Source organism: Saccostrea cucullata, unplaced genomic scaffold (assembly GCF_032062105.1).
Source record: "Saccostrea cucullata isolate Sc308-1 unplaced genomic scaffold, CSIRO_AGI_Scuc_v1 ctg2235, whole genome shotgun sequence".
NCBI classification, from domain to species: Eukaryota; Metazoa; Mollusca; class Bivalvia; order Ostreida; family Ostreidae; genus Saccostrea; species Saccostrea cuccullata.
In genome coordinates this window covers 143,964-166,630 of record NW_026920819.1, presented here as the reverse complement: position 1 = coordinate 166,630, position 22,667 = coordinate 143,964, and the positions used below count along the sequence as shown (strand labels likewise).

The window sequence follows — 22,667 nt, the reverse complement described above, 5'->3', positions numbered from 1 at the left end:
GAAGGTCAAGTAGTTGATCATGTGATGTTATGTCAAGTAGGTGAAAGGAATACAATATTGTGAAATTTAACTTTTCCTGTTTTTATCTTGTTTAACAAAGAAGATTTTCAATGGAAAGACAATTCTTCGTGTATAATTTGTATGTGATTTTCCAATAGTGCTTGTAGACTGTGATTATCTTATCACTGCGCACATGAATTTCGATAAAAAAAAAAACTGAAAGCGTAAGCTTCTGTTTTTTTTTCTAATTTTTTTCTTTCTCAAGAAATGGATTTGCATTTGTCCCTTGCAAAAAAATATACTGTAAATTTTCATGAATTTATATTTACAGGATCATTCGGGTTTAAAAAAGTAGTTAGGCAAAAAGCACACAACAGTTCGTCAAAACATACAAAATGTGAAGTACCTCCTTGTCCCCTACTATAGAATGTTTTTATGCTCTCATAGGGGACAATGTCATGGAAGGTATCGTTTTCTAATCCATCATTCCTTAAACAATGCACATCACTGAACACAAATAAAAAACCTTCATATTCTCATTGTATTGTTTTATGTCAACAGCATATCCCATGTTCTGATCAGACATACTTTTGGGGTTTATAATTACAATTCAATAAACTGATATCTTCATAATGAAGGGAAGTCTGCTCATTGCCCGGAGCTCCTCCCTTACACCTGATTGGAATTTATGATCACACTTTCACGTTTTGTTACATTTCACATTTTGCAAATAGAAATGAAAAAAAAACTCTCAGTATATTGAACTGGGAGAGGAAGAGACCATGAAACATATGATTTCAATGCTCATAATAACTCTCGTTTAAAATCGGGGGATAACGGTCAAATAATCAAGTATTTAATGTTCAGAATAGAATGGAACTACATTTAATTTTTAAAGCCTCATCTTATTACCTTATAATGGACGCATAAAAATATTGATCAGCATCAGTTTTGTTTCAAATCTTTATTTTCAACTGTGAAAGAACTTGGGATAATTTTTTTATGTATATGGTATAAATATATCCAAAAGAAATGAAATAAATGTCTTAGTGTCCGGTAATCAATATTACTATAAAATAAAAAGACAACACTTGTTAAAACGTTATGTAAAGGATGCATGAACAATAATTACGATACCAATACTTCCATATAAAATTTAATAATTGAACTTTTGAAATGGAAAAATGAATTAAAGCAATATGAGCTGCATGTTTGGCCTCAGAAAGAAATGTTGCAAATTTTTAATTTACTATTTCAATGACAGAAAAAATAGAACATATATAAAAAAAATTGTTCATATTAGCTATGAAAGAACTTTTTATACGCGTTGATTGAAGCAAAATTGAATTATTGTCGTCCTAATAATGATTTAGCATAAAATCTATAATGATTTTTTATATGATACTGTATATTCGGTTGCACAGAAATATTTCTTCTGAAACATTTTTAAACTTTATTTTGATTGATCATAAGGCTTTAGATTACATACATATTAATCATAATAACAAATTTTACCTGAAAAATAAAATTCTCAAAAATGCAGCTCATATTGCTTTACTGTAATAATAACACAATTATTCAGTTGATAAAATGTGGAACTGATTTTTTCCGTAGATTTACAGCACACACATAAAAAATATATATGTTTGCACAGTGTACAATGTAAAATATTAAGCCATCAAAAAATAGTTCCATTTCTTGTTTAAATAACCGTTTATAAACTATAAAGATAAAAAATTAAATGTCACATTTCTATGCAAGATCGGAAGTGCTGTTTTGGTATTTTCGAAAACACATTATTACATGTTTCTCCTCTGGTTTGGTTGTTTGCATGTTATTAATATTAATCAATGTCGCTCTTTATATCTTTCGTTAAATTGCAGAAGTACATTCTGTCTACACAACCTCTTCAAACTTAGTATTATATTCCTTTAAATAAGTTATGTGTTGAACATGCTTTTTATCTACTTCAACTGTGAACTTTCAAAATTGTAGATTGCCTGAATATTTTGTCTAGTATATAAAAAGATCTCGTTTTTCTTTGGAAATTAAAATCTAATATAAAGGAATAAAAGTTCACTTACTACTCAGTACACTCTTACTAAAACAACCAACAAGGATTTGATTTTTCTAAGTTTAAAGAATCCAACTGATTAGACTATCAATGAACACTTCAACAACAGCTACATCAACTTTCATTTCAATAGATTACAGTCCCACAAAAGTTTGTTTTTCCAACTCTAATAAGTAAATATACGCAGAGAAACTCTAAAGCAACGTTATTCTGATAAAAAAAACTTATAAGTTTATGCATCATAACATTTCAGATCTGCTTCGAAGGCCCTCGGGCACGTAAAAGTCTGCATGTCCCTTACTGTCCTACTTGTGCTGCTGATCTCAGCTCTTATGCTACATGCTCGACATATTCGAGGATGAACATATAGTTTTTGATGTAGACGTATGTGTACGAGGTCACATCCTAATTCTACCCAACAAGGATTTGATTTTTCTAAGAAATCTGTGAAGCGGGTTTGTTTTTCCAACTCTAATAAGTAAATATACGCAGAGAAACTCTCCTTTTTGCCATAACATTTCAGATCTGCTTCGAAGGCCCTCGGGCACGTAAAAGTCTGCATGTCCCTTACTGTCCTACATGTGCTGCTGATCTCAGCTCTTATGCTACATGCTCGACATATTCGAGGATGAACATATAGTTTTGGATGTAGACGAATGTGTACGAGGTCACATCCTAATTCTACCACTAAGAAATCTGTGAAGCGGGGATGTCCTTTTTCCAGTGATGGTACAACCAGAGCTCATTAACTCCCATTTACGCACAACGTTAAAAGTAGGTAAACCTTGTGAGGGAGTTGTTGTTTTTTTCTTTCATGTAAATTATAGATGTAAATATGATACTTGTATATTTTTGTTTTGTTAGTTTGCAGTGATCGCAAATGTAATCTGATATTAAATAGAATTGATATTTTGATTTTTGGTTGGTACTGCTAGATGTTTAATACGACCGAAGACATCTCAAAATATGAATTTCGTTCTTAATAGTTCAGAACTGAACTATTTTTTTTTTATTATAGGCATGCTTTTTAATCTAAGAGACGAGAAACAGAATTTACTACTTTAATGTCGTTCTTCGCTCACTAAGCTTAAAGCAAAAATGTAGAGTGTAGTTTCTCTACCTATAACCGATGTAAATCATGTGTCATTAGTTCAGTAAAATCCGATAATATTCTATAATATAACAAAGTCAATATGAACGGTAAATTATTATGAAACGTCACAGGTCTCTTTAACTTTATGCCTTACCTCAAACGCATCACATGTATATTAACTTCATAGACATGAATTCCAACTTATATTTCACAGAAAAATAAAAAAAAAATACTTTAAAATTTGATTTTGGTATCCACCGATAAGATTAAGCTCCATAAATAACTCTTACATTTGACAATTTTTCTCTTTCTCTTAATCAAAACATCCATTTTTGTTGCTATGCAACCGATTGTAAATATTAAAAAACATACGTTTTTTGAATTTAAATTCCAAAAAGGATATTCCTCTGCCTTTATGTAAAATATACCATACTCTTGTATCATGCCAGAAGTTTGAGATATATGGCCTTGAAAATTGCGCAAATTAACAAAACTGATGAAACAGAAAAAAAGCAAAACATGCAATCTTACATCACCCGTAAAAGGAATATCTTAAAATAAAAATTCTATGTTTTACATGGTTTTATCACTTGAAATGTTTACCTTTATGAGGCCCTCTGGAAGTATTCACATGCAATTTCAAGCCTCTAAATCTAGTGATATATTAAATTCTGTCCATCCACATGGAAAATTGACTGATTGCTAGGGAAAATTTCTTGGGCCATGTACCATAGTAACCAGAACCCAAAAAGATTTTCATTTTACATACGTGGTAAATAGTGCAAGAGAAACCTATGTGTAAAAAATCATCGAATTCTGAGAACCCTCATGATTCACCTTTTGTCTGATTCTTACAGAGACCTGTACTTAAATCCCATTGAATTGAAACATTTATTTAAGAAATGTTTTCTTTAGTTTTGTGTTCACGAGTTATTGGTGAATCACACAGCTTTGTCACGTAGGCATATTTCATGAAGCAGGCTAGCATGATTGGATACACCACAAATATACTCAATATTTACATTTCTCGCTGCCCTATATCGTTATGCTTTTAATATGTACATTTGCAAATGTTTTCCTTTATATAACAGTACCTAAATCAATGTGTATATATAACAGTATAATACTGGTATAAGGTCAAGAGATCATACATATACGAGGGTTGTCCCGTAAAATCGTGGACAAAGCGTTTTTCTCGAAAAATAACGGGCGTATTAAGCTGAAATTTTCAGTGAATGTTTATTTATCATATTTAAGTTAATTATAATGTTTTGGATAAAATATACACAAAAATATAGATTTTATAATGCTTGAATGTGCACAGGGTAAGGCCCTACGGCGCACGGTCAAAAAACGAAGGTTTTATGAGAGAATACAGGAATATTGATTTGAAACAAAAGATTTAAATAGATAAGATTAGGATAAAAATTATCCTTATTCAATTCCACAATTTATTCTGTTTTCTTCTTAAAATTTTCAATGCATTTGGTCAATTTTTGACAGTTTCCTGAGAATTTGAAATGGGAAAGTGGTAAACACAACACACGAAAAATGGTGACGTTCGGTGACGTTACGGCGCACCGGAGATTAGTTCGCTATAATTTAGATGGTGTAATAACGCCGTATAGAACTTTTAATGAATACATAGGAAAAAAAATCCCCCAAAATTTCCAGATCTTTAGTATATAAATGAAAGGGGGGTTTTCTGAATAAAGTTTTTCTTGATCGAGTCCCGAGGTAGTACAAGACATACAGACACACTAAAATTGTAATAGCTAAAGACGCTGTCAATGTTGACCGTTGACCAATGTTGACAATATAGTTGAATGATGTTGGAATACTGTCCGTATCTAACTAATAAATCATCAGAAGATCGTACATTTGTGCCAGATTTGTTCCTCAATTGTTTATGGAGACTTAAGCATGTGCTTCAATGAAATTTCGAAATTTAAAAGGGACTTATCCAACTTTATTTTTTGAGCGCAAAGAGGAAACTTGAAGTATCTGACGCTGTTTTAGGCACTTTGACGTTATCATCCGTGCGCCGTAAGACGATACAATACATAATATAAAATCTCATAATTCGTTTATTTATGCATATATCCATTTGAAATTTTCTATATTTATTAAGAAAATATGTACTAAGAAGTAGTGAAAATTTCAGAACGCAGTAACGATTATTATTCATGCGAGACAACTTGTCCATGATTTTTCGGGACAATCCTCGTAGATGTGCGTATGGATAGACATTCGACGTAATTTTGCAGTGACGTAATGAAGGGTCGACGCGCGTTCAGTGGATTATATACATGCCCTTAGGTTTGAAAAATAACGCATTTAACACGTTAAAAGACTTTTTAGCGATATTTGGGCCGCAGTCGAAAACGTGAAAGGGCTGAGCAAGACTCCCCCTCTATCACGTTTTCTTACCCACGCCCAAATATCGCTTATATTTTAAGTTGGTAACTATGCATTTTATACATACCGAAACAAGCTAAAATATAACTACGCCGCTCTGAAACTCACCTTCATTTTTAACGAAAAGTTACTAGAACCCTTTGACGCATCGCAATCTGACGAAACAATCAGCAATTTTGTGAGGTAAATCAGGCTATTGTGACATATATAGATTCATCTCAAAAGTTTTCGTTTAACGAACGAAAACGTTTGCGAGGAAATGCATTCGGAGGTGAAATATGACGGAAGGGAGATATGAAGTTTTATAGTCCCGTTGCCTGATCATCTTAAACCAATTAGATAATGCGTTAAATAATTATAATGAGGTATGTGTTGACGGTGCAACCGTCATATATGGCAAACGCAAATACATATTCAGTTTTAATTAAGATTGGGATCGATCGTCAAAATGCACATGACATTTGTGCAACAAGACTCTGAGGTCAGTTGATGTCGCATTTAAAATGCATTACCAAACCAAAGCCTAGACATTCTTGACTTCAATAAAGAATCTTTAATTTATACTATTTATATGCAATATATCCATTAAATCAGGGCGAGAAAAAATATTACATTCAATTCTTAAGTCTTATTCTAATGCAACTGTTTTGTAAAATATGTTCTGATTGGCTAATGCACTGATGATTGAAGCAGTAAAAACGCGTGGCCGGGTAAACTCAATATGCGACTGTGAAATCAGCATTACCGGTCGCAAATACCAGATTAGAAGATATATATTCCCTAATTTTGTTGAGTTTTATTGCATAGAATACGCCGTGGAGCCTTGTGTTTTTGCGTCGCTCTATTGTGACGTCACAATAAGATTCTTTCACTCTCTTTACTGCCTCAAACTTAGTAAACTTGCCAATCAAAATGTGTTTTCCTAAACAATTGCATTGGATTTAGGAAATAACTATCTTCAAATTTGGTATTTACGACGCATCATCGGTAAAACTCAGTTTACGAGCGTTAAGGAGGCTCGGGGTCAACAAATTATTATTTTTATTAACCTCCAAATATGACTTACATTTGGGATGTGATACCTTAAGTTGTCAACTATCATTTGGCAAAGAAAGATTTCATAAAATTTTAGTTTTTAATTTGATCATTTTGTTATATATTTATATGAAGCTCTTTTTTCTAAAGGAGATCAAAATAGTCTAAAAATGGCCACAACCACCCAGCCCCTTTAAATCAGCATAAATGGGCTCTCAGTAATACCAAATTAGAAGATAGTTATACCCTACATTTACTATAATTTGAAATCAAGATACTTCACTTATATCTATTCTATATATTTTTGGAAACAGATAATTTCCGATCGAAGATGATGTTTGCTTACTGGATGATATATGTCTGGTGTTTCCTGTCCACATACTTCACCAATTTGAAATGTGTAAGATACAGATTTAAAAAAGCAAATATAAGTAACACAGAAAGTGACAACTTCTCTAACCACACTGATATTAAAATGTAAATCACAGAACCAACGAAACATAACTTGAGGATATATCAGTGCCAGAATAAATTTCCCTGGCTATACTATATACACATAAAATCTCGTAAGAAACTGTTTCAAACGTATAGTTTACTATGAAACTCTCCTCCAAAAGCATTTTGTTGAGATTTAAAAGTTTTAAATTGCTTGAATTTGCAGTAAAAGGATGCAATATTTGGAAATAACATGTGAATGTACAAGAAGTAGATCCATAAATGTCAAACATGTATATGCATCAATGGAGAACATAAAACATAACAATCTAAAATCCATAGTAAAACTTTCTTAATAAGCTATATAAATTAAGAATTTTATTTATATGATATCGCATAATCTATAATTATTCAGATGGTTTTACCGGAGTATCCCCTCCCCGTATATGAAGTTGAATCCTGTCCGCTCAACGTCACAGCTGTGGAAAAAGCTGCGTTCAGACTGAACTGCAGTCAAGGAGATGGCGCATTCGAAAACTTATACCATTGCCTGCCCAACAGAAATCTTTCTCGGCTTGTAGAATTTTGTTATGACCGAGTTCGAGGATTTGTGGAAGGAGGTGTGTATATGTTTGTTTTTTCTTGAAGATTTACAATTATATCTGCACTAGAAACTTAAAGATCCATTTGTAGTAAATTTGTGGAACAATAAACTTTATAGCTGCCTGTAGTATTACATTTTTCTGAAAATATTTTATTCTATCGAAGAACTTTGAGCTTAAAGGTACTTGGACAAAGATTTGAAGTTAATCTTTTATCTATAATATTACGACTTATATATTTTAGTAGCATTAATTAATGTTACTAAAATTAATTAAAAATCGTACTTCATTTAAAAGTTATTAAAACCTAAATTTTTTTGTTGGGTTTGATTGACAAATCCTTGCACTTTCACAAATTTTAATTTTATTCTTAATACTTAGGAAAATTGGCAATCTTGTCCATGTGGAAATACATTTTGTTCTAACATATGCATCCGCAACAAAGTGTGTTTTAAAGATATGGGTAGTAATGAAAATCGGGGTCGGGTCGGGAAGTTCGGAACTGAAAACCATTTTATTTATTTATTTATTTATTTCTTTTTTTGGAAAATTACTGAAATATACGAATGTATTCGTCACGTAACTTACTTATATAATTCATATTCTATACTTGATAATATGCTGAGCTTCAACATGAACTTGGTTTTAGTTTAGAATTCTCCGGCCAGGTCTGGTTTTGTTACACAGTTTTATAGTTGCATTCCCTACAGTTTACACAATCTACCCAAGTGCAGAAATCTGCTCATGGATTGAAAATTCCGCCATTAATAAAATACACGCAGAATAAATATTTTTTTTTTTCTCTAAGAGGAAATTATAAGATAATAAACGATAGACATGAACTTAATGATACAATTGTCGATGTAGCATAATCAATTCATCTGTGAAAAGATATCAATCTAAGAATAACCTAGATATTCTCTGTTATCAAACATGTAAAAAGACTAAGGAGGGAGGGAGCCTAAGAATTTTAATAATTTTTATTAGCATTTCGGGTGGGGGGAGTTATTTTCTAAAAATATTATTACCTTAATTTTTTTTCCTTAAAGTATGACATACTATACAATTACGGACTCTTTTGGTGTTGAATATGGTTTGTTATTCACCAGAAAAATATTCATATTGACCGAGGCGAAGCCGAGGTCAATATGAATATTTTTCTGGTGAATAACAAACCATATTCAACACCAAAAGAGTCCATAATTGTTTTATTATTATAGTCGGGATTTGAATTAATAAGACATTGAAAGCTGTATATGACGACACCATTTTCATTTGCGATCTTCAATTGTTAGAATAAAAAAGTCTCCAGATTACTGTTTTTAACCTCGGAATGAGCCGCATTTTACTTTCCCAGTTTCGCTATATGGAAGACGTCCAAATGTTTAAAAAATAATCCTGAAATAGGTTTGAATAATTGTTTCTCTGCTCAGATACGTAGCTCGCTGCGGCTATTGCAACCACTGTTTACAACGTTGTTTGATGTTTTGATTGTGACGTCACAATGTTGTTGCACGCACATTGATCCTCCGATGAATACGGCCTAAAATCCGGTGAATATGTAGTGTTATGTAGTGTATATGTACATATCTGAGCAGAAAAACAATTATTCAAACCTATTTCAGGATTTCTTTTTAACATCTGGACGTCTTACACATAGCGAAACTCGGAAAGGAAAACACGGAGGTTACAAACAGTAATCTGGAGATATTTTTTTATTTTCAACAATGGAAGATCGCAAGTGAAAATTGTGTCGTCATACATTCTTATAATATAATATAATAAAACAATTATGGACTCTTCTGGTGTTGAATATGGTTTGCTGTTCACCAGAAAAAATATCCATATTGACTTCGGCTTCGCCTCGGTCAATATGAATATTTTTCTGGTAAATAACAAACCGTATTCAACACCAGTCCATAATTGTAAAACATTAAAAAGAAAGGCTTGTAAATCATGAATCTGTTGACAGTTGAAAGAAAAGGATTGATAAACGCATAACAACCATATAGTAAAAGAATGGTATCCTTAAATACATGTAAAGGTAATGATAAATTGAAAACTATAATTTATGAATTTACGTTTTTACCTAAATTTTATCGGAGGATAAGTTCTTGTAACGTTTAATGTTTTCTTAGCGATTTTTTCACTCTTTTATCAGAAAGAAATTAAAAAATGATATTTACTTTTGTCTCTGCCTCTGTAAATAAGAAGTTAAATTATGTCATTGATTTTTATATTCAATTTTGTAAGAGCTTCTAAATAAAAAATGGTCGCAAAACGTCGATATTTTTCTCCCATTTCCACAAGAGAAAACAGTCTTAACACAAGCGACAATGATATTTCGGAGACATGTAAATGAGAATAAAATAATAAATAAATAAGATTAATTTATACTAGAACTTTTAAATTAAGAAAGCACATAATTTACCAACGACTCGTACAATGAAAATACTGTCCCGCACAATGATATATACAGTAAATATTGAACAACGAATACAGTGGTATTTTGATTTAATCAGAAATATTAAGGATAATCTAATTAAAGTTAGGAATAAATTACGTTTGAATACCCTACACTTTTATTTCTAATTATTTGATACAATTATTACCGAATATGAGATGAGTTGCTTAGTTTGGTTTCTTAATACCCATAGGCAGGGTAGGGGAACAAAAAATGCATTTCAACTGATCAGTAATATTCAGCAATAATCAGTAGTGCCCCACCACACATGAATCCCTGATTCTTAGGCCTAGATCAACACATTGCACAATTTTTGATTAAGCACCCTTACTTTTCAAAAATATTTGATTAATACCAATGAGCAGATTTCAAAAAAATCATTCATATTCAGAATATAAGTACAGCCCTCCCCCTCAATAATACCCCTGACCCTGGGGACTTAAAATTCACAATTCTGGAAGATTAGGGCCCTTGCTCATAACTATATAGGTAGTTCATCTGCTTAATACCTAGGAGCAGAGATGAAAATGTTAATGTTTTTTTACTACATAATCAATAGAGCCCCGCTCTAACACCAGAACCCCTGACCCTGGGGCCATAAAATTCAAAATTTTGAAAGAGGCATTTATGCTTGTAAAGTTATAACCAACCAATATGGCGTTCAATACTTTATCTAAAGAAAGATCAAGGCCGCTTACAACATATACAAAACTTGCAGTGCTTATATCATTGAAAATGCACAAAATTAAATGTGATAACATTACATCTCCCCTTTTTAAAGATTTTTTTTTCTTTCTGAAAATCATAAGAACTGAAGCATGAATTAAAGTCAATTCACTAGAACATTGAATCAAGTAATTAACAGTTTATGAACAAATAAAGTCCTCAAGATATTTAGGTCGTCTCACTGTACGCTGTGGTCTCGGTTCTTGACGCGGAGCGGTCAACGAATCTAATTGAATCCAACATCACATGTGTCAACAACCGATGGCAACATTATTTGGTTTCATAAAGCTTGTTATCTCCTGTGCGCACTACATATATTTCCTAAAATGTTTTGAATCCTCACGTATTATTTCACCTCTGTTGATTTTAATGCATATAATAGTGTTTTTGTTTCTCTTGGCGTGCGACATGTTTCGGCTTGCAGGATTCAACAACTTTAGGATTCATCATGTCAGATGTTATTGGTATCCTAGTACGCAACTGTCTATTCATGAGTAGCTGGGATGGCGAAAGTCCTACTCCATCAATCGGTGATGCTCCGTAGTTCATCAGACTTGTATAGATGTCAGATCCAGATTCATCAGCTTTTCTGAGCAGATTCTTTACAGTCTGAACACACCTCTCCGCCTGTCCATTTGATTGTGGGTATCTGGGACTTGAGGTGGTATGAATGAAATCCCAATCAGTAGCGAACTTCTTGAATGCGTAAAGATTTTTCCGTGAATAGTTTTATATTTAAATGCAGTGATTGTTTGTGAACTGGATGTTGTAGGCATTCGGACTATTTCCGGATATTTGGAATAGTAATCGACACACAAAAGGTTTGAACCTTTGATGAAACATAGAACAGTTCATTTGTTCCTGTAGACACACTGGTCAAAAAGTTTTCAATATCCTGGCAACAGAATGGCTGTTATTTCATCTCGGATAAAATATCAGCTGCTTGGACGCGAGGGAATCTCCTGAGGAATCAATGGTTCCTTACAATTAGAATTCCTGTAGTCCAATAAAGTTTTCCTTTCCAAAAATAAATTTCATCTCGCAGTGCGACCTCTTTGATGTTGCAGTTTTTCAACACAGGAAGTTGTGCAAAATTTACATTATCTCATCATCAACGAGAACCTCGGGAGTCTCTTTCAGGTAAGACCGAGCATCTCAGATATGCATCTCTTTACCTGGTACATACACTAGCTTGAGATCGTAGCGCTGTAGGTTCATAAGCATTCGCTGAAGTCTCGGAGTCGCTCGGTAAAGTGGCTTGTTGTAGATTGCGACGAGGGGTTTATGGTCTGTTTCCACCGTCACACTTCGCCCATAAATGTAGTGATGAAACTTCTCGCATCCATATACTATCGCTAACATCTCACGATCAATCTGAGCATATCGCTTCTGTGTCTCTGTTAGCGCACGCGATCCATATGCTACAGGATGCCCATCCTATATTAGACCTTTCGAGCTTGCGTCGCCTAAAATGGTTACTGCCTTGCGTACGTCGTATTACTTAGTACCGGTGAGCTGGAAACTAACTGTTTCAAAGCTCTCCTGCTGAGGCGAATCCCAGTGCCATTCTACATAACAAAGTGGAGCTATCACTAACAAGTTAAAAATACAACAACACCTAACACCCGTTTCACTCCTGATACATCTGTTGGTGAAGGCATATCCACTATCGCTTTTCACTACTTTGATACCACTGTCCGTAATCAAGTGTCATACCTCACAAATGTAATTTAACTTAAAGTTCATTTCATTGTAACATCTGTTGTACACGGGAATCATGTCAATGGTCTCAACACTAAGATGTCGTCGACAATGCATTCCACGCCCTTCAAGTCAGAAAACATCTCCTGTACCCGTTTCGAGAACACTTCCGGCGCGGAGCTTATTCCAAAAGGCAAACGTAAGTACCTATACCGGCCAAACGGGGTATTGAATGTCAGTAACTTAGAACTTGGCTCATCAAGTTTGATATGCCAGAATCCATGGGTGGCATCGAACTTCGAAAACACTTTAACTCGTGGCAGCTTTTCGATCACTTCTTCAACTGTTTGTAAGTGGTAGTGCTCTCTCTTGATCGCACGGTTCAAATCTTTTGGATCAATGCAAAGTCTTATCTTGTTTGGTTTGCGCACAGTAACCAGACTATGTACCCAGTCAGTTGGTTCATCTTGCTTCGTGATAACCCCTAGTGTTTCCATTCTCTCAAGTTCTGTTTTTACTTTGTCACGTATTGCTGCAGGAACTTTTCGTGGTGGATGTATGACTGGAGTAATGGTTTCATCAATGTTGATGTGGTGTTTCCCAGGAAGCTCACCTAGTCCTTTGAAAACATCCTCAGTACATCCTCCTTTGTCAACTGTTTTTTAACAGAATGTACTCGCACAATAGATCCAATCTCTGAACAAGCATTTTTGCCAAGTATTGCCTGTGCCTTTGTATTGACGATAAAAAATGGTAAGTCATATTTTCGGCCACGCACAGAACATTCCAGAATCTTTGTTCCCTTTGGTGTTATCTCAGCTCCACCATATGTGACTAATCTGACCTTCGTGTGTGTGAGCTGCTGATCATTAAGGTCTAAGTGATCAAAAACATGTTTTGGAAGAATGTTCGCTTGAGCACCAGTGTCCAGTTTGAAGTTTACTTTGTGGTCATTAATTGTCAATGTCTCAATCCAATCACTCTTTTCTTGATCCACTGTGTTAATCTGTAAGGTTCCAATGAAAAGTTCTGTATCCACATCTGAGTCACTGTCATTTGGTACTCCTACAGTGTGAATCTTCTTTGCACTTGTCGATTGTTTTGATAAACAATATTTCGCAAAATGATTCTTCTTCTGACAACGATGACAAATTTTTCCGTATGCAGGACAGTCACCAGTCATATGTTTTCTTCCACAATTGCGACATGGCTTACCTCCAGTACTGTCAGGCCTTTGATTTTCAGTTCTATTCTTTTGTGAGCTGAGTTTCCGACCACTATTTGACTTACGTATGGCTGCTATGGACTGTTCCTCAGATCCTTTCAGAGATTTTAACTGTTTTGTACTCATTTCTTGAGCTCGGCACACATCGATTGCTTTGCTCAGTGTCAAATCAGTTTCTCTTAATAAACGTGCACGACATGCTTCATCCTGAATACCACACACTATTCTGTCTCTGATTAATCCGTTCGTTAAATGTTCGAATTCACAAGGCTGCGCTTTATTTTTCAAATCTGTCACATAATTGTCAATGGGCTCGTCCTGGCCCTGATTTTGTGTGAAAAACACATGTCTAATGTATGTCAAGTTCTTACGAGGCTCACAGTATTCTTTAAACTTAGTTTTCAATATATCTATCTTTTCTGTATCCTCGCCTTCGAGACCGAAAGAATTATAAACACGGCCTGCTTCGATGCCGGCCACGTGCAAGAAAGTAGCTATTAATCCTTGCGTTGTACGGTTTTAGCTTCTGACACCATGTAAAGTTATAACCAACCAATATGGCGTTCAATACTTTATCTAAAGATAGATCAAGGCCGCTTACAACATATACAAAACTTGCAGTGCTTATATCATTGAAAATACACAAAATTAAATGTGATTACATTACAATGCTTATCATAACTATGTACTAAGTTAGTTTATTTGATACGAGCGGTGATCAAAAAGTTCGCGATCTAATTGAATAACTCACATAAACGAAACATTATTTGGTTTCAATGTTGATTATATTTTAAAATAATCCTCTCTGATTTTAATGCATATCAACTACCGTTCTGCGCATGCGCGTAACACGTGATATTGGCGGTCACTTAACCCCCTCTGTAGAGTTCTGTCTCAAAAGTGGAAAGATTTTTCTTAGTTTTATATTTCTTTCAATGAGAGTTAATTTGTCTGGCGAGAACAGTTCATTTGTCAGAAATGGTCAAATCTCGGCAAAAGAATTGGGTGGATAAGACTCTCCTTTCCAAAAAAAAGCAGGGCGACCAATAAAACACAGATCTTCTGTCTCTGGAGAGACCTTTATTCAAGGTGGATAGAGAATGGGTGCCTCCTTTTCATCATATCTAATATGTTAAAAATCTAAAGTAAACGATGTCTTAGGTATTTAATAATTATATTATTGTTCAAATATTCAACTATTTTTCAAAGTGTAAATTGGAGGTCTTTGAAAGCAAATTGCTAAATTAAAAACACATATCTTTTCAAACTTGCTTTCACTGGGCAACATAACAAATGTAATTTTTAAACATCTGCCTTCCTTCACTAAAACGATCAATCCAATCCTTAATTGAATTTAAAGGAACTCATTAATCTTAATAAACTCTGTACAAATTATTATATGAAACTGTAGAGGGATTTCGAAGATTTACAACAAATTGTACAGTCGTTTGTTGAATGAGTTCGACTGAGACAACCATTTTTCGTCACAAGTGACCTACATAGTGACGTCATTTTCACATTGCAACGTCACAAACAAGGAGAAAAATTTTATTCAGCATATGCTTTTTATAGACCTTGTGTATGGCTATTTGAGTACCGAATTTCATTCTAATCTGAATTGTGGTTTTGTAGATATAGAGATATGTCGCGAACTTTTTGATCACCCCTCGTACCTAGGAGCAGAGAAAAAGATTTTCAAAGAATTCATGTATTTTCACTATATAATCAAAAAGAGCCCTGTCCTAACACCTGAGAACCCCTGACCCTGGGGCCATTAAATTCATAATTTTGGTAGAGGCACTCTTGCTCATCATAACTATGCACTTAGTTTGTTTATTTAATATCCAGAAGCAGAGAATAAAATTTTCAAAGAATTCATGTATTTCCACTATATAATCAATAAAGCCCAGCCCTAACATCAGAACCCCTTACCCTGGGGCCATAAAATTCACAATTTTGGTAAAGACACTCTTGCTCATCATAAATATGTACTAAGTTGGTTAATTTGATAATCAGGAGCAAAGAAGAAGATTTTCAAAGAAATAATGCATTTTTCACTACACACTTATTTAGCCCTGCCCTAGCACTAGAACCTCTGACCCCAGGGCCATGAATTTCACAATTTTGGGACATAACTCAATGCTGACTACAATCATGCAAACAGTTTGACTACCTGATGCCCAGGTGTAAAGAAGTAGATTTTAAAAGATGACATTAGTTTTAGTAATTTTGGCCCTACCCCTCAGGCACCAGGGGGGAAGGGATCATGAAATTCACAATTTTTGTTTTTCTTCACCCATAAATGCTTTGTGTCAAATTTGGGTGAAATTGGTTGAGTGGTTGCAGAGAAGAAGCTGAAAATGTTCAAATGTTAACGCACGACGGACGTCGGACGATGGACGACGCACGACGACGGACGAAAACAGATAGCAAAAGGTCACCTGAGTTTACTCAGATGACCTAAAAAGTGTTTTTCTTATTTTTGTCTTTTCTTTTAATTAAATATGAGACAATTGTGCATGAGAATAAACATGCCTTTTTATACTTACTAAATATATTGCTGAGTGAAAAAACTATTATCTAACACCATGATTTTAGATCGTGTCTCCGTGGTGCAAAACAACAGGTTGTTGTTATCCAATTTTCATTTGTACACGTAGTATTGTCTTTTCCTACTCTGCAGATAGCCAGACAAAACCAATTATATAAGACGTTTGGGGAAGCCTTGTATTAAAACTTAAGTTTGACACAGAATTGCAACGTACGTACGAGGTGACAATCAAAGTTTTCCTTCCCATTGATCCTTATGTTAGTTTCATTCAATCAAACGCTGCTTGCATCTGTGATCTTGCTAAATGTCGGACACCTGTAGTCTACGGAGACAACCGCCATTTTGGACCCGCTTCAGATTTTTAAATGTTATAACATGTATTTAGAGTTTGGGTTTATCAATTTTCAAACAAATTATATTGTAAGCTATATAAGAAAGGTTTCAATTAATTTTACAAAAAATAAATAAAAATATTGAAAAACAAAGAAGTTTGAAAATTAGACTTTTTAAATTTCCATCTGGTAAAGACCGGAAGGACTGACGTCAAAATCCATTTTTGTCGTTATTATAAGATTTCATTACTGCTCTAAATTTCTTTAATGATCTCTGATCAGAAATCAAACAAACTTGCACAACATAAAGTCAAATTAATTTGAAAATTATATACATAAAGTGAATTAACTCTGCTCAAATTATGGGTCCACATAAGGATTAAATGTTGGCTTTATATATTTTCAATATCTAATTTGAATTCGTGACTTTGCCGGGCACCCCAACCATTTACACATTAATGTACCACTGAAAAGACGAAATTAAACATTTCAAATACTTCTCTTTTTTATAAATTCTTAATGATTGTCTAATGTATGTGCGCATTTTTTACCGGAAGACGTTAATTAGAGAGAAAATATACACATTGTTTCAATACCGTAAACCAATTATTATAATTCATCTTTTACTCGCAATTTGTCATTTTGAAATCAATGCTTGACTATTGATTTTCACGATTAAAAAACATCTTCTAGAGAAACAAGACAAAATACATGGTTCGCGGCGATTAATATTTGCTACTAATAAAGTAGATCGCGAGACTTGTGAATATTTCTCGCACGCGAAAAAAAAATAAGTTTACAGTAATTTCCGACCAGCCGTAGTAGATCGTGTTTTAATCAATAATTATATACCCCGTTTGTGTCCTTAATATCACTTATATCAAGATTTGATTGAATAATTAATTTTTGATGTCTTATGAAAAAAAAAAAAAATACTTTCTTCGTGTGAGTTTCATATAAAAAAAAATTCCAGTAACTTATATCCACAAACCAGAACCACAACCGTTCTCTCATTTTTGCAATTTAGAGGCTTTTAACCGAAAATAAAAAGTTTCCTGTTTGTTTGTTTGATTGTATGTTGTTTAAGGCCTCTCTCAATAAGTTTCCACTTACAATGAAAGTAGACTTTTAATTAAATTTACAATAATTACAAAGCTAGGGAAATCTGAATCCCAGTCCCAGTGTAGGCTGTCATTTATCAATCGGCAATCCTCGACTGACTCCACTACAATACATACAAAACGTGCGAGGCCAACCGAGGAGCAACGACTGGTCAGTTTGACGCGATGATGCGATTTTCTAAATATAAAGACGTTGTAAACATTGAGCGATCTGCCTTATTAATGATAAAGAAAACAAACTGCAAGGAAATCTTAGAGAGTCTGACACACACATTCGCATGGATGATGGGGGTTCTTCAAAATATACACTGTATGTTCTTATGTATAGTCTTCTTGGCTTTTACCTAAATGATGGCCAGAATTCGATAGAATATTCTTACTAGGTCAGATCCTCTGCAGCCGAGGCGTGGATCTAAGAATTCACAGAAAAAAACATCAAATTTAAAACATTTACATATAAGTAATCGCATTACTAACTGATAGGAAATGATGGTGAAAACTTTTATTTTTTTGGTTCCTTTGACATTCCATAAAAATAATACAAGTCTTATTCAACGAATGTATTAAGAGTAAAGAAATTTCAAAAATTAAAAGCACAAGTTATAAGTGGATATATATTAATGTCTATAAAAAAAACTACAGACATTGGAAGGGAGATCGCAAAGAATCAGTATTTTCTTTTATGTCTATCTATTCTTTTTAAGGATTCATCATGGTTATAATTAATGAACTTACAATCTTTTTTTTTATGCAGTTTTAATTGAATTAATGGCAAAAAATCATCAATTCACACCTCCTATATTATTAAAATGAAGCCAAAATTATAATACAGAATTGTTATTATGTTTAGTATGCAAATAAAGTTAACTAAAACACAAAAATAAATGCACTGCACGTGAATGGACGGACACTAATGGCACAATACTGTATATTCCGAAAACAGCCGTAAGTTCGGGGTTTGTGAATTGGGACTTATTTCAGGTAATTTGTAAATGCTATTTTTAGCTGATAGCATTTAAATGTTATAAATTACTTATGCTTAAAAGCATGTGGGCGTTGGGTAGGGACTAAATGCCACACACAAAAAATTTTTTAAGGATGAATTGTTGTGATGATTTTACCCCAAGTGGGTCTTCGTACTTACACATGTCGTAAAATTCAAACTGATAACAATTTACAAACAATTTTTTTAAGTTTTTATGATTTACATGTTTAACTACATTTATTTTTAAATAAAAAATCTTTCTATGTTGTATTGATGACCAAGACGTGTGCAAAATTACGATATTTACGACATAGGCCTAAGAAGTGAAATCGACATGATCGAGAGAGGAAGAAGACAGGATCGCCCCTTTCAAAGCGACAGGAATGCCGAATGACACTCCGTAAAAAGTATTCTCGATAAAAGAGTCGACAGAAATTTGAAAACATCTTTAAAAATCGCCGATATCCCAATCAGGCCATGTACATAGTCATTCTCGAAGCGGCGCCCCAAACATGCCAGCCTAGAGCGCCGAAGTGTGTTAACGACCTTCCATGCAGTAGCAGTGGAAAAGCGAAAACGTAGGTTTCCAATGCTCTCAAACTTATTCAAAATAGCAATGTTTATGCATTATAGATACCAAAGTTTTAAAATACCTAGTATACTGTCACATCGCAAACTGAAATATTGCATAAACATGTCACATATTTGTACGGAACGTTTTCAGATTTGTGCAGACGACAACATTCGTATTATCCTTTTAATTGCAACTTTAGCTCGTAGATTATGATAAATTTCATTTGATATTGTAAAAACAGAATATATATCCCAAATTTATAGACATACCATACGAAAACAATAAGATAACATCTCTAATTTTTAGCTGTTTACATTCGATAAGAAACTAGGTCGCTTCCTTCTACGGCGGCCTATTCGGCGTAAAAAAATAGAATATTTCTGAAACATCAAAGAACATATAGGAATTATTTGATTCCAAACTGCAGGCTTGGGTTCATAAAAACAAAGTCAGATAGACAAAATAATGATTTTGCATTTTTTCAACAATGAAATTACCAGTAATTATATATTTTTTTTTTAAATAAATTTTTTCAGGTAAGTCTTGTTGTCACAAGAATCACAAATGAAGAACTTTAGAAGAGAGCAGGTTTTTAGAACCACTAAAATTGGATGGAGAAAAGTATGCAAATCAGATTGAGAAAGTGGGACTGGATTTGACTAATCCCAGGAAAGCCACCATCCAACACCACAAACCAGAACCCAATCCAGAACCCACAGGGCAAGAGAAAGAGAGGACATCTAACAACTTTAAATATGAAGTTTTATGTGTTAAATAATTACTTTTTGTTCATTAAAGCTTTTCTAAACAAAATTGTAATTATTACCTGAAATTATCACACAAATTTGGAATATTTGGTGAATAAAATGCATACTTTGAAGCCTAAATGCCTTGATTTATTTTTATTAAATGTTGAAAAAGAAATAGGGGTGGGGATTTAAAAAATATCAAAACTTTCTTATATGTACACTAATCCCTACTTTTCATACTATGAAAAGGAACAATAATACCTAAAGAAACTGTACAACAATTTTTTTCAAAAAGTTTAATTGTAGAAATATGTTTTTCTCTGCTTTTTTGAGCAATTTTATGGAAAAAAATTTGCTTAATTTTGACACTGGTGTACAACATTTTTGGGTACAAGTTATTTAATTGGTGTTTATTTGCTCATATTTTGTCCAAAACATTAACTTTCAATACTTTCAAGTAAATTTAAGCCAAATCAGGTTTAAATCAATTGTATTTATAAGTTTATGAGGTATTTTTATGGTCTTATAGCTATTTTAATGAAATTTCCCATGCTCTATTTTGGTCTATGTTTGAGGGGTTGAATCTCTCTTAGATGAATAGAGCTGAAAGGAATGCTCGAACATTCGCAAACGAATAGTTTTTCACGAATATTCGAGTGGAAAATTTGTATTCGAATATTCGGTCACATGTTCAATACAACGTATTTCATGCAATAAATGGTGTACGCTTATCCACTTGTTTTTGATCAGGGTGGAAAAAGAAGCAAACGAAAGCAAATACATGTAAAAGGCAGGTTGTAAACATTGTTCACATGGTACTACTGGCCTGATAAATACACAAAGTCAGATTTATTTAATCATCTTCAAGCCAAATATTCAGCAACCTCATGTATCTCCAAATTACTTTAGATACGGTGAAATTGACCGCCATGATTTTAGAAAGTAATAAAAAATTTATACTGTGCGGAGAGAAATATCCCGGATCAACAAACGGAATCGATTGTTCGGATTTATAATTTATAAATAGTTGCAGAAATCATATTTGAAAAATATACATTATATTACCGGTATATTTTTTGAGAATGTTTTATTTTAGCTTTAAATATTGATTAAAAAATTCACAGGACGTTTCCGGAAACGAACCTTTTTGGGGGGGTTTATTTTATTTTCATAACAATAAAACATGGCGAGCACCTGCTGGATTGCTGATGGGGCTTTATACGTAATCGAAATGCAATACAGTCACCTAATTTAAAGAAGTGAAGAGGCTTATGATTGTTAATAAAGATTCTTTTTCTAGTATTTTTTTCTTGAAAATAAACGCGAGTCCTAATGCACATTTAGATGCCAAACGGCTTGGAACAGACGTTTATTTCTTACACCTATTTTATACATTGATATATAGTATTAAACAATAGGATTTGCAAGTATATGAAAAGGCATAATAACTCTTAATTAATCACCGAATGTTCGAATATGAATCAAATAACAGTCACGAATATTCGAATGTTGATTTATGGTATTCGTTTCAGCTCTATAGATGAACACTAACATACACTTTTTTTGTCTTTAAATTATTCCTTGGATATTACACTTTCAGAAAAATATAAGCATGTGGAAAGTTTAATGCACGTTTTTTTCCGGGTATCAGAAGAATACATCCTTAATTGTAAATTCTTATGTATATTTTGGACAAAAAAAAGGTCAGCTGGACACCTTCTTAATCAGTCAGTGCTGTTAAAAATTGATTTTGAGTAGTAAATTTTTGAATGTATGTTTAGTTCATTCCCCCCATCATAATGCAAGTGGTTCGATGCCCCTATCACTTAAAGGAATGGGAAATCTTTGGAAAGAGTTATTTAAGGTCAAACGGAAGGCTAAGATTTAACAGCACTAATTCTTGTAATTTTTTTTTTTTTTTTTTTTTTTTTTTTTTTTTTTACAAATTTTACAAATATACTGCTTAGTGGGACATAAACTTTTTTTACATAAAAAATACTACCCTTATGATTATTCAAAGGAAATGGAAATGCGCACTGAAATTCAAACAATTATAGCATTGCTTACAGGGCAAATTTCGATTAAAAAAACTCTTCAACATGACAAACTTATAAAGTGTTAATGGACACTTTTGTCATTGATAGTTATCTCTTTTATCGGTTAAGTTTGCTTTGTGAAAGTGCTTGGATATATGTCATTAAAACGTGTCCCAATCTTTGTATTTGTGATAATTTACAGATAAAAGAGATTTTTTAATATTATTTAAGTATACTTCATGCAACGTGAAATGTTTTAGCAGCATATAAATCATGATATTAGTTAGACAATTTAAAAAAAGATCTACAAATTTGAGTACCAGCCCTTTTAACTTTATACTGCTGTAATTGTTCACAGCCCCTCCCTTATCCACACTTTTTGTTCGAGTATTGTCATGTACTAACAAAATGAATTTGTTTTTCGAAAAAAAATAAGTTAAAATATCCGGTTCTCATCCACAACATAGAATTTTAGAGATAGTCATACTGTGCTGGTCTACCCATGATTGTTTACATTTCAGTTGTGCACTGTAGTCTTGAACTGAA

The 22,667-nt window shown here is 33.3% G+C and overlaps 1 protein-coding gene across 1 annotated transcript in view; it reads left to right on the top strand.

The window, feature by feature from the left end:
- The first annotated feature begins 207 nt into the window (after positions 1–207).
- LOC134258333 (uncharacterized) overlaps positions 208–22,667 on the top strand; it is a 38,296-nt gene continuing 15,836 nt past the window's right edge. The window contains exons 1-3 of the mRNA XM_062740856.1: positions 208–224; positions 6,935–7,020; positions 7,471–7,675. Of these exons, the coding sequence (XP_062596840.1) occupies positions 6,952–7,020; positions 7,471–7,675 (274 nt within the window). The 5' untranslated portion in view covers positions 208–224; positions 6,935–6,951. The remainder of the gene's footprint in view (positions 225–6,934; positions 7,021–7,470; positions 7,676–22,667) is intronic.